General features: G+C 43.7%; 2 protein-coding genes across 5 annotated transcripts in view; both read left to right on the forward strand.

The window, feature by feature from the left end:
- Window positions 1–13400, forward strand: part of LOC122172254 (retinoid-inducible serine carboxypeptidase-like) — a 331017-nt gene that overhangs the window by 222428 nt on the left and 95189 nt on the right. The window lies entirely within an intron of this gene.
- The window catches only part of RAB11FIP4 (RAB11 family interacting protein 4), a 209681-nt gene that overhangs the window by 193261 nt on the left and 3020 nt on the right, over window positions 1–13400 (forward strand). For all 4 annotated transcript variants that reach the window (XM_005282824.5, XM_024104562.3, XM_024104560.3 and 1 more), the window contains 8 exons: window positions 1182–1217; window positions 2809–2908; window positions 4489–4592; window positions 5207–5347; window positions 6791–6872; window positions 7705–7842; window positions 8417–8575; window positions 11061–11204. In XM_005282824.5, coding sequence (XP_005282881.3) covers window positions 1182–1217; window positions 2809–2908; window positions 4489–4592; window positions 5207–5347; window positions 6791–6872; window positions 7705–7842; window positions 8417–8575; window positions 11061–11204 — 904 coding nt within the window. The remainder of the gene's footprint in view (window positions 1–1181; window positions 1218–2808; window positions 2909–4488; window positions 4593–5206; window positions 5348–6790; window positions 6873–7704; window positions 7843–8416; window positions 8576–11060; window positions 11205–13400) is intronic.

The following is a 13400-nucleotide window of genomic DNA, read 5'->3' on the forward strand; positions in this document are numbered from 1 at the left end:
TAAAACCAGGATGATGGTGACTTCTTGTACCTCCTCAGGAGTTCTAGCTTTTTCCTTTTATACCCGTATTGCCACCCACATGTAGATAGACAATTACAAAGCATTTTCCTTAGACTCTGAAAAAGTCCAAATGTTTCTACAAATCCCTTGCTTATTGTGGCAATTCATCTGTAAACCTTTAGCTCCCCCTAGAAACTGAATACAAAGCTTGCCTTGTTTCATGTTCCCAGCAACCAGAACATAATGCACTTCATCTAGTCTTGATAAGAAAACAATGGCATAGTATATGTTATGAAACAGTTACAGCTGCTGTCACAGCAGTAGGTAACCTGCTAAAATGTAAAACATGGTGGTTGCATCTTCGACAATTTTGTTATGAAATTTGATGTTGCAACTGACAGTCCTGAATTCAGAGTAGCGTTCTGCTTCGACAAAAGATGTGCAATCAGTCTCTGATACAGAGCCATGCATGGCTCTGTATCTTGGAGTAGGGGCAGCTGGTGGATTTGTGTGTGTGTGTGTGTGTGTGTGTGTGTGTGTGTGAGCTGCAGCAGATACTGTACTACAGTTTCATTTTGATTCAAGCTGGCAAAAATCTGTTTAAATGTGACAGGGCTTTTTGTACTGAATATAGTATTCCCAAATTCATTTTATTAGTGATCACAGTAGCTTACGGCACTACACCCAACTTCATGTTACATAAGAACAGCCATACTGGGTCAGATCAAAGGTCCATCTAGCCCAGTAGCCGGTCTTCTGACAGTGGCCAATGCCAGGTGCCCCAGAGGGAATGAACAGAACAGGTAATCATCAAGTGATCCATCCCCTGTCACCCATTCCCAGCTTCTGACAAACAGAGGCTAGGGACACTATCCCTGCCCATCCTGGCTAATAGCCATTGATGGACCTATCCTCCATGAACTTATCTAGTTCTTTTTTTGAATCCTGTTATAGTCTTGGCCTTCACAACATCCTCTGGCAACGAGTTCCATTAGTTATTAGAGTAGTTTATGATTAAGTTGTATGAGCATTTTTTTGGTGAAGCAAATTAAAAGCTAAAATAAGACAGCTGTATATTCTGTACAGAACTCAACTGGCAACTAAATTGAGATTGTTACTGAATTGTACAATAACCAAATAAACTGTTTACTTACTACATTATTCCTTCTGTCTCCATGTAGCCCCAACCGAAAAATCTCAAGCACAGCTTTTGGAAGGTAAGACACTCAAGCTTGTTCTGTGTACTTTGAAATCATTTGTGACCAGAATTCATGCTGATGTCACAGATTCATGCTAAGAATGAATCCCTCAAAGGAAACCAAATAGGGTGCGCAGAAGAGATGCTTTGGGGGGGAGGGGGGAGGTTTGACATGGTTGAGGTTGGAAGCAGCTGCATCAGAAGAAATGCAACTTCTTCTCCCTGATTTTTCTCACTTAAGGTTAGGATTCCCCCTTCTCTCTTCCCTCCCCAGTCAAGTAGCACATTTAATTCTGAGTTAGCTTAAAAAACAGAAGTCAAACCCCTGTTTACCGGCTTGGCTGACTTATTTCTTTGCAGCCTTATTCCACGCTCTTTACAGTTTAATGTAGTTCTTTGTCAGCAACTAAGGTCTAATTCTGTAAGGTCTCAATTGAGAGACTCGCTCAGCACCTCCTGGCATGAATTAACTACCCACCAATGTGGAGGAGAGACTGTATAGGTGTGGCATTGCACATGAGTGGGAAGCTAAGCTAACTGAATTCCAAGTTAGTGTCATGTTGCTGAAAGTGTTGTAATAAAATCTGTTCTGTCTGGAGGCCAACATAGCTACTTGGGTGCTGGATTTAGGAAGAATGTCATTTCCCTGATTATAGAGCTGCAGCCTTCAGTATTGCACAGGTGAGCAAACTCATCAGAGCCATTCTAGTCAGTACCAGGCTCTTGGAGTGGACAAGCTGCCCCAGTAGGTGAATTGGCAAGTTGTTCCCTTGTTGGCGTTTGAAAAGATGCCATCCTGCGCTGCTTTTTTTCTTATTTATTTTAACCTGTTTGCATCTTATGTCCCATCAGGCATTACTATTATTGCCTTCCTGACCTAGTTTTGTTGCCAGAAGGCAAAGGGAATTGCCCAGCTGTTTAAAAATGGTGGTCGGACCAGAATCTGGTCCAAGTTAAGGCCAAGTACACTGACTTGTGGGGGGAGGAATGCAATACTCTTCCTGGCTCTGGTCCAGGATATCTTAATGCTGGCCCTTTTTGGGAAGCAATGACTTTGTACATACCGGACAGTGGCATATCATCCCTCTCAAAGTTAAAGCATCATAATGTGGTGAGGAAAATCTGCAAACATGCAGCTTGTATGTAGCTTCCGAACAGGTAGTTTCAAACCTGTCTTAAGTATTCTTAATTCTGCATATTGCAATGTCACACAGTGGAATCTTCTTGTTTTGTTTGTTTGTTGTGTTTTTTTTTCTGTAAATAAAGAAAACTTTTGTGCCACTTGTTCTGCAAAACTAATAGGCTTCTGTGTAACTATGCCTATCAACATCACTTAGGTCTCACCTTCTCCCAGATTTGGCATCTAGCATATTAGTGAACATGATGTTACATGCAACTTTGACTTAACATTTGCATCATGGAATAAACGTATTGGTTAAAATAGGACTACAAAGTTACGTGTAATCAGACTCCTACATAGTTAAGTTACATTGAAGCTATTGCACAGATGTTAGCTGGGACATTCAAGGTGCAAAGCCAGTCCACAAAATAGGAAGACTTTTTTTTTTTTTTTCTCCCTATGATGTAAAATAATCCTTCTAATCTTCCAGACAACTCTTCCACAACAGTAACTTCAGCAGCAGCAATGGCAGCACAGAGGACTTGTTCAGAGACAGCATAGACTCATGTGATAATGATATCACTGAAAAGGTGAGGAGCCTTCACATCATGATTGCTAGATTCAGCAGAGCTATTGTTGGTGCAGCCGGAGACATGTCTGCCTACCAGAAAGAGCCACCAGAGGTGGCTAGTAGATATGGGCAAGTGACCTCAGTCAGGATCTCTAACGAAAAGTGAGTAATAATGGAATATTCCAAAGTTAATGTTCACTTCTACTTCTTTTGGGAGAGGAAGAGCCTAACCAAAAAGAGAACGAAAGTACAAGCTAAGAATTCTTTATTGAAATATGATGAAGTCTAAGCTTGATTAATATGTAAGCCTTTCACTGAGCAAGAAAATGAAAAAAAGCAACAATGGGTCTGATTCTCACTTCCACTAAATGCCTGGTCAAAACATAGCTTTTATATTAGTATTTCAGTTGCACATGAGGTTGGTTTTTATTTTTTATTTTTTTTAACTAAAATACTTATCCCAGTAAAATTCTTGCCTGGGTACAGTCCTAGAGAACATAAAGGTGTTTTATGCCAGCATAGTTTATTCTCTTTTCCCCCCACAAGAATAGCTATGTCAGTATAACTGCGTCTGCCCTAAGCGGTTGTACTGCTTTAACTACACCGGTATAGTGATAGTGGGACTACTTCTGTGTATAAACAAAGCCCGTAACAGTGCTCTGGCAGTGTAAATTGATATACCAATCAAGTCAGTATGAATGACATGTACGTCCACTTATGGCCCCTCTGGGCTGCCAGGGCAGCATAAAGAAGCGTTGATGTGAATGAGATTGGGCCCATTGTGTCTGTCAATTCCATTATCGAGGTAGCTGCTCATTTGCTGCAACTTAGCTCAGTTTCCCAAGCTGAGGCCCAGTGGGCTTAAGTCCAAAATTTACATAAGCAAACCCAAGCTTTAGGTGCCTCGTTTTTGAGCCCAACTTCTGAGGCACCTGACAGGGGCTTGATTTTCAGGGAGGTGAGCACTCCCAAATCCAAACTCAGGCTCAAGGCATCTCAAGTTGGGCACCTAAAATTACGACACTCTCTTGGCCTCTGTGACCTGCCCAAGCTGCAGCAGCAAGTCCATGGCAAAGCTATGTATAGAGCCCAGGTTTTGCCTTCCAGCCTGGGGCCCTATCCCACTGCATCCCTTTCCCTCCAACAGGCTGACTCTACAAGGGCCCTTCAAGGGAGTCCTGTGAGAGTCACTTTGGTAGACGCTAAGGCTGCCTGGCACCTTGGAGGATTCACTCTCATAAGCACTAAATCTCATTGCACTACGTTGTGGCAAGAAGCTGAGGGTGGTTCATGCAAATGAAGTAATGACAGCTTGTCTATTACAGTGATGCTAAGTAGCTTAATTTCTCTCTCTGTATTTAATTCCGGTAACTATGCACTTCTAAGTGTCAATTCATTGTGCGTTTGCATTGATAGGTTTTGGGGGACATGAACTTCAGGGAAGATCAGAACGAGATGCACTCCCGCTCTCTTGGAAACGTAGACCCTTGTATTCAGTTTTGCCTTTGGCATCCAAGTGCCGCTTTGCCCCCCCGTTGTCGTTTAGATGTAAGAGGTTGGGTGGGTGTGAAAGAGACTCAAATCCTCTTCTCTTTCTAGGTCACTTCTTTAGAAAAAAAGGTGACAGAACTGGAGAACGATAACATGACAAATGGAGACCTGAAGAGCAAACTGAAACAGGAGAACACGCAGCTAGTTCACAGGTAATAAAACATGCAGCCTGCTTCCTCTGTGCCATGTCATTGCAATACCTTCAGGAGCAGAGCTATAATGAGACTAGAAGGAAAGTGGAAATCCAATATTGGGTCCCAGCTGCTTAAATAGAATGAAGTGTGAACTTTTGTGCGTGTCACTGTCAGACACGGAGCAAGTGTCCTCAAAGCTTTTCATCTGGGAAGCCCCAAAAATGGAACTGCACAGCCTTGCTGCATATGCAGTGAATTGTGACCTTAAGCAAGCTTAGCAATGTAGCGGTTATTCTCCTGCCAAGCAGAGTATCTGACTTGCTTGCAGCTGGCTGTCTAGGGAGAGTCATCTCACACCATGTTATGAAGGGGATGCCCCCATGTCTTTTATGGTATACATACTCACGGCAGAAAACTGGCCTACATTCAGAGAGAGAACCCAGCATGTTATTACAGAGAATGGCCATAATAGAGAAATAGATGTTCCTTAACTTTGGCTGCTGGGAAGTATGCATACAAAGATCTAAGTGGTAAATCAGTATAGAATAAAAGAAGTGTGCGTATTTGATACTCTTGAACGTGGTGTGTGGGCAAATGTTTTAAACTGTTACCAAAATGACTGACTTTCCTAGAGTTCATGAACTAGAAGAACTGTTGAAAGACCAGGAGACATCAGCTGAACAAACGCTGGAAGAAGAAATAAAAAGGCATAGAGAAGCATACAGCAAGTATGAAAAAGAAAAGGGCACTGAAATTGAACTGCTAAATACAAGGTAAAAACATACCAGCTGGCAAGTCGGGATGATGTGTTGTCTAGATCCACATAGAAGCAGAAGATATAATGACTGTTTTCCTCATGTGTTCTTTTTGTAATCCACTTTTTCCATTAGTGTGTGAACCTAGATTGTATGTTGCCTTGTGTGCAGATGGTTATGGGTTAGATACTTAAAATAATTGAAGAGAGTCACTTAGTTGTGTAATACTCAAAAGCATGTTAGGTTCTTTATGTGTAAGAAGGATCCCTGCCCTGAAGAACTTACTGAATTCTCCCAGCTGATCCCTGTTCACAGAGCCCCCTTGGCAGAGGTCTGCCCATGCAGAACAACTTGATAGACACTATACATACCCCAAAAGGATGGGAGAATGGAATACACTTGGCTTTTCCTCTGAGTTGAGATTTGTTGAGTCCCTGCTCAAGTTGCATTGTGGCAGTGTCTCTTATGGCATAAGAACGAATGTGTCATGTAAATGTATGTCGCTAATGGCTTTCTGGGCACCTACCATCACTCAAGTCAAACAGGAAAATAATTACCCTCACGCTGCTGACACAACAACCCAGCTGCAGTCAGCCGCCAGATGTTCTCCCAGATGTACATTCAGCCAAGGGCCTTGCACTAGGCTCTGAAGGATGCCAAGCTGTGGCCCTGGCATAGGGTGAGGAAGCAAAATCTGTAAGAGAGAGCCTCCTATGGGCATGCCCAAGAAACCTATAAAGCACAATCAACCATAAAACTAGAACTCAGGCCAAGGGCTCTAGTCTTGTTAGACACATAGACACAGGTATCTATTTTATCCCTATCTTCAACCAGGACGGGAAGGATGTGAGACTGATTCTCTGCTGTCTTGGTCCTTGGGAAGCTATTGACACCTGTGCAGAATTGGTGTAAAAAGCTACTAGAATGCTGTTAAATTACTGCCCAAGGTTCAGGGTGGCAAGTCAGGCCCTGTGTGTTTTGTCTTTGTGCAAGAGATGCCCAGTAGAAGCTTAGAAGACAGTAAAAGTTCAGTTGCCTTTTATTACTGGCTTTGTATATTGACATGAGTCAGGGCTTTCTCAGCAACAATGTAATGTAGAAGTCCACATGAGCAGCTTAAATAAGTAGGTATTTGGCTTTCTAAAATTAGCGATTCAAGGAAGGAACTGGGACCAACTGTATCGGGAACTTCTCTGTGGCCTGGTTCCTTTCTATTAGGTTCTATTCAGGGTCTTATGCCATGCCCATCCCCCTCACATCCAAATGTCCATGTGGATCTTTGGCCACTTAAACCAAGTCAGTGATTGTGCTGAAAACCACTAGGAGAAGTTTTTTTGTCTTTAAACACCTACATTCAATAAAGAGACCAGATGAATGGGATTTTTGGGGAGCATGTTTCTCTCAATCCTCACGCTTTCCCTGCCGATTGTGTTTACTGTAAGTCTCGCTGCCTTTATACAGGGTTCAACAGCTTGAAGAAGAAAATGGTGAACTCAAAACCACCGTCACACGACTGAAATCACAAACTGAGAAACTAGATGAGGTAATTAAACTTCTGAGTGCTGACCATATCTGTGTAGTGAGTGACTGCTAGTCAGCTGTGTGGTTGATATGAGGGCAAAAAAATTAGTCACTAAACGATAGGGTTTTTTTAATTGACAATCCCCAAAATAAGAGAAAAATAATGTAAATGGATTTGGGAGACACTTAACACACCTAAAGGAATATTTCTGAGGCGAACTTCAAAAGTGACTGGCTTTTATAGTCCTGTCCAGGGCCCATTGAAATGAATGGGTGTCTTTCTGTTGACTTCATTAGGCATTAGATCAGGGGCATAGTGAGTTTTCCTTTCAGCATGGTAAATGAATTGCGTTCTCCTAAGCTAGTTTGAAAACTGAAGGGTTTTGCAAGAAGAATGATGGTAGGGGATGAGGAGAGTTATCTGTCTTCAAATGGCAAGTTTGTGTTGTGTGTTTTAAGCTTTTATGCTTTGAGAAATTATCTCCCTAAACTATACAGAAATATCCCACTTCTCTGGCTGTCTGCAGAGAAATGGCCAGACGGAAGAGTTCTGGAATATTCACTGACCGATAAAATACCTGTTTTTGTTATCCTTGGAGACTGCTTGTTTATATAGTGGCCCCGATCCTGCTAAGTGCTAGTACATTCAGAACTTCCATTGATTGAATACAGCTCTGCATGCTGAAAGGATCGAGCTCCGGGAGATTAAGCTTCTGGTTGCAGCATAGCACTAGAGTAGTTGCACCCGTGTTGATGAATGGTATTGGCCGATTAGCATGGTGTAAAACAATGACATGGAAACATGATGGGCTGGGGAAGTCCAACTTGGCTATCAAGTTCCTGGTTTGTTTCAGGAGAGGCAACGCATGTCGGATAGGTTAGAAGACACCAGTTTGCGGCTGAAGGACGAGATGGACTTGTACAAAAGGATGATGGACAAGCTGCGACAGAACAGACTTGAATTTAACAAGGAGAGGGAAGCTACTCAGGAGGTGAGTATGAACAGAGGTGCAGAGCCCGCTCCAGCAGCCCTTCCTTGCAAGAGTGTGTAAAACAACAGGTGCACTGTCCTGTGCAAGGGCGGCCACAGCAGGACCTGGGGATAATGTTGTCGATGTGGCAATTCCCCTAGTGCCACTTATTGTTTAACCTTGACTTGTATTGCAGGAGTGCCTAGAGGCCTTGAGCAGGTTGGCAGCCCCATTGTGCTAGGCACTGTACAAACACATAGTGACAGTCCCTGCCACAACTGTAAACTTTGGAGCTGCTCTCTCATGATCTCCATGCCTCTGAATATGTGCAGCTAGGAAGGTATCTTTCAAGCTTCCTTAGACACCCTTGCACTTCATAAACTGGCTGTGTGATCAGCACTTCCGAAGATTGGGTGTTGAGGGGCTGGCTGTGTTGCAGAAGTGCCCAGCTGCTCCGATCAGGATCAGAGCCACACTGCACCAGTTATCCTGCAAACACCTAAGCAGTCCCTGCCCTGAAGAGCTGATCAGTTCGTGTGCAGGTGGTCAGTCGCTGTTTATTGAAATGGACCATCCTGTCTTCATCTCCTTGCAGCTCATTGAGGACTTGCGAAAGGAACTGGAGCATTTGCAGCTGTACAAACTAGATTGTGAGCGCCCCAGCCGGGGGAGAAGCTCCTCGTCTAGTGTGAGTGAATTCAACGCACGAACGAGGGAAGTGGAAATGGAGCATGAAATTAAACGGCTAAAGCAGGTGAGCGGGGTGGGGGCCTCCAGGCCTCTCATGTTCGTGGGGGTGATGTTTGGATAATCGTGCAGAGATGCTGGAGAAATATCTCGAATTGTAACTTTTATCAACAAACTCCCAAGAGAGACTTTCATTGGCCTGAAATGGATCTTGATAGTATTTGCATTTGTTAAAAGACTTCCCAAGCTCTGTTTCCTTTTTCGAAAGGATTGTAAATACAGCCTGCATAGTGCAAGAGGCGTGTTCATGCATTTCTGTGTGTCTCCTATGCAATGACTCACGTGGGTTGACCATGAGATCCAAACTGGAGACTTTCAGATCCATAGGCCATGTCACTTTGCTAAGGAAGTAACTGTTAGCTGGCATCAGTAGTAGGCTGCTGTCTTTTAGATCAGTGGTCCGCAAACTTTTCATGGCCCTGTGGCTGCTAGGGAGGGGGGTCAAGGCTGGGGGCAGGTCTGGGGCTGGAGCGAGAACAGAACCACGGCCAGGGGCCGAGGTGGGGCTGGGGCCAGGGCTGGGAGCAGAGCTGCAGCCGGGAGCAAAGGCTGAGGCCAGGAGCAGAAGCCGCAGTCGGGGGTCAGGAACAGAGCCGCAGCTGAGAGCTGGGGGCAGGGCCGGAAGCAGAGCTGGGGGCGGAGTGGGGCAGGGTGGTTCTCCCTCTTTCCCCCACTCGGGGGCTGGCCTGGGCCCTGCTGTGCGGGCGGGGGGGGGGGTGCCCCACAGTTTGGGGACCCCGGCGCTATATGGACTGGACATTAAAAGCAATCCATGCACAAGTAAATGTGGTATCTGTGCGCACACAGGAAGTTTTGTCAACTTGGCCACTGTAACGATGCTGGTTCTGGCTGGACCCAACTGAGCGTGCCAATTCAGGACAACTCGCTTAAACAGGGAAGTTACAGCCCAAGGCTGGGGTTTTTCCACCTCGAAGGCAAACCAAACCAGCCAGACAAAGAGGACTTTGGTCTCACCCCACTGGCTAACCACAAGTCACACAAGCAATTCCCTTAGACACTCCAGTTTCCCAGTATCACCACCAGTGCCACTTGTTATGGGGACAAATGGTTATGAAAACCAATACCCCAGTAAAAGAAAAAAGGTTCTCTTGATCCCAAAGGACCAAGCCCCAGACCCAGGTCAATATACAAATCAGATCTTACCCACAAATCATGCTATTGCCAATCCTTTAGAATCTAAAATCTAAAGGTTTATTCATAAAAGGAAAAAGATGTAGATGAGAGCTAGAATTGGTTAAATGGAATCAATTACATACAGTAATGGCAAAGTTCTTGGTTTAGGCTTGTAGCAGTGATGAAATAAACTGCAGGTTCAAAATCAAGTCTCTGGGGTACATCCACAGCTGGGATGGGTCATTCAGTCCTTTGTGTAGAGCTTCCATTTGTAACAAAGTCCCTCCAGAGGTAAGAAGCAGGATTGAAGACAAGATGTAGATGAGGCATCAGCCTTTTATAATCTTTTCCAGGTGTAAGAACACCTCTTTGTCCTTACTGTGGAAAATTACAGCAAAATGGAGTCTGGAGTCACATGGGCCAGTCCCTGCAAACTTTGCTGAGTTGCAAGGCGTATCTGCCTTCTCTCAATGGGTCAATTGTATAGCTGATGGTCCTTAGTGGGCCATCAGGCAGGCTAGGCAGAGCTAACACCAACTTGTCTGGGATGTCTCCCAGAAGCATAGCATAAGTTTGAAATACAGACAGTCTAGAGCCAATATTCACAACTTCAACTACAAAATCGATACATACATATAGACAGCATAATTATAACCAGCAAACCATAACCTTGTCTTAGAAACCTCATTTGACCCTCTTTATACAAGATTTGGTGCCACTACAGGACTTTGGTTGCAACCATGTTCTATATGGTCCCAGATGATGTCAATAACGTCACAGGCACACACAATAATAAAGGCATATTGGATATTAAAGTTGGGGCACTTTTGTCTGTCTATATTTTTCTCCCCACTATGACTAAGCTCTAGGGGTCATCAGAAGAAGTCTGACTGGAGTCTAGTTGCTTGAAGACTGACCCCAAAATTGGAATGTTTACAGTAATATAATCATATTTGAAGACACAGATGAAGATAGGGCTGATTGTTCAGCCACTTAGTACAGAAAATGGAAAACTAAGTGAAGATACACATGGCTGGTTTTTTTGTTTGTTTGTTTTGTTTTGTTAAGCTTATCACACTTGGCACGGAAGCTGACCCACAGCTGGGATCAGTAGGCAACGTCTTCTGTGAAGGCCCTGTAACATTCCACCATTAGGTGGAATTATTGTGTGGAATTTAGGTCTTTCTCGGAAACCCTCCAGTGTTTGGCCATTCTTAGAGGTACCATTGTAAAGGACATATCTTAGAAAAGTGGCTAGTGACATGCAAAACAAAAGTGACGTTCGCTTTCATGTTACCTGAGCGGTTTTTCTTTCTTTTCATGAAAACTCCATTCCATTTTCTTTCCTATTTTAATAGGAGAATCAGAAACTTCGTGACCAGAATGATGACCTTAATGGACAGATTCTAAGTCTTAGTCTTTATGAAGCTAAGAATCTCTTTGCAACACAGACAAAAGCCCAATCACTGGCTGCTGAAATCGACTCTGCATCAAGAGATGAGGTAATGCAACTGAGAGCAAAATAATGCTAATCCCAAAATAGAAAAGTGAGAACAGATTAACTGTCAGGGTGAAAGTTCTTACACAGACAAATCCACAACATAACTCCTGTTGTGCCAGGAATTAGGAATGTAGCTAAATCTAGTGATATTTTCAGATGCTTATTTTCGCATCATCCAACTAGTTTCATTATAGTCCAAATACTAGAGAAATTCCATCGTAATGGATGGCAGCGTTGGATCTAAAGGGTATCTATTTAAGGCACTGACTGCTGTTATAGACACTGTTTCCCGTTTAGCAGGTGCCTTACGGTAGTTCATTTCTTCAAGTGCGGTTCCAGATTTTCTAATCTGATGTATTCCAGCGTCAAGCTGGAGTAACTCCATTAACTTCAGAGGAGTGACTTCGGATTTACTCCTGTATAACCAAGAGAGAATTTTGCTCCTGCTTCAAACTGAATTTACACATTGGCTCCTCGTTTTCAGTTGGCACAGCTGGTGAAAACCCGGCACACCTCCAAGTTGCTAAGAAGCTCTAAACAATACTGCATGCTTTAACTAACCAGTCCACACTTGTCCCTGTTACACCCATTCATCTCAATGGAGTTAATGCTAATACCAAGAATTTGTGACTGCTGATAGCTCACCTTTCAAAAAGCAACTGGCTGAGGCTTTTGCCCACATGAATCAGTGTGACTCCATTGACTTTAATGGAGCTATATCGATTGAAGACCTCACCCTATTTTGGAGCCCAACCAAATAGAACTACTGAAAAGTTTCTGTGCACAAACCCATAATGTAGACACTTAATGAAGTAGCACTTAGCAAGATATTCTAGAGGAGCTCTTACACCTGGGCAGGGGACCAGGTGAGATGATTTGAGAGGTTCTTTCAAGCCACAAGGGCTATGGACTTTGAAGGCAGTCAAAGGTAAAATGCAGGAAACTGATCTAAGTATTAGATGGATAGTTTCCCTTTTTGCTTTTATAAAAGTGAGTTGTGGTATAGAACTTGTATCCAACTAAGCGCTTGAATAGACCTGTTGACTTCAGGGGACCACTCCTGGGTTTAAAGTTAGGTGTGTGCTTACGTACCTTGCTGAACCAGGGACCTGTGGAGACTGGTTGTGCGATGTCACTTGGTGGAATTTTACACTAGAAGTACTACAGCGGTGCTGCTGCAGTGGGTCTGGTGAAGATGCTCTATGCCAACAGAAGAGAGCTCTCCCATCAGCAGAATAAATCCCCCTCTGTGAGAGGTGGTAGCTATGTCAGTGGGAGAAACCCTCCCGTCGACATAGTGCTGTCCACACTGGCACTTACGTCGGTGTAACTGATGTTGCTCAGACGGGTGGTATATTCACAGCCCTCAGCAACATAAGTGATACTGAAGTAGGTGGTGGTGTAGATCTGGCCTCAGAATAAGACAAACTACGTTTTTTGCTGTCACCAAAATAAGTCTTATATCCAGTCTTTAATCTTACCAGGGCTAACGCAGAATTTCTGGATCACTATCTAATACTGAGTAGCATGCTGCCAAAGTGGTTCTGCTCGTCTCCTCTGTCTCCCTGTTAATTGCTATGGTTCGTTCAAATAATGCAGTTTTGATCGGGGGAGGAGGGGAGGAATCAGATACATTCTCTACAGAGATTAGCTCTAAGAGGCACATTTAAAAAAAAAAAAACTGGCTTGAGAGAATAAAGAGGGCGTATCTCAACGGGAATGCCAAACTACTATTGTGTTGAATTATATATGATAAACCTATATTCCCGTCCAGCTGGAGACCTGGAGATGCTGGCCAAGATTTTCCAAAGTGACTAGTGATTTTTGGGGCACTCCAATTTTTAGATGTAAATAGAGACTGATTTTTTTCAGAGGGCGTCCTTAGGACTTTTTCAAAAACTCATGCCTTAAATTGGGCACTGAATCACTGTCACTGGACAGCTTTGGCCACTCTTTGTCATCTCAGCATTCCTACCCACAACCTGCCCTGCTAATCTCTCGAGACAAGGCAGCTGAGCCTTCAGACCTTCTACTCACTCACAATATCAGCCTGGGATTTTGCTTCTAGTCTGACCAAAAGAATCCACCTAGGCTGCCACAACTAACTCTTTGTTTCTGGTTCTCCTCCCCCGAAAAAGACGTATCTTGTGTCTTTGCTTGACAAACGTCCTGCTGTCACCATAACTTAGTGGACCGT

Source organism: Chrysemys picta, chromosome 12, assembly GCF_011386835.1.
Source record: "Chrysemys picta bellii isolate R12L10 chromosome 12, ASM1138683v2, whole genome shotgun sequence".
NCBI classification, from domain to species: Eukaryota; Metazoa; Chordata; order Testudines; family Emydidae; genus Chrysemys; species Chrysemys picta.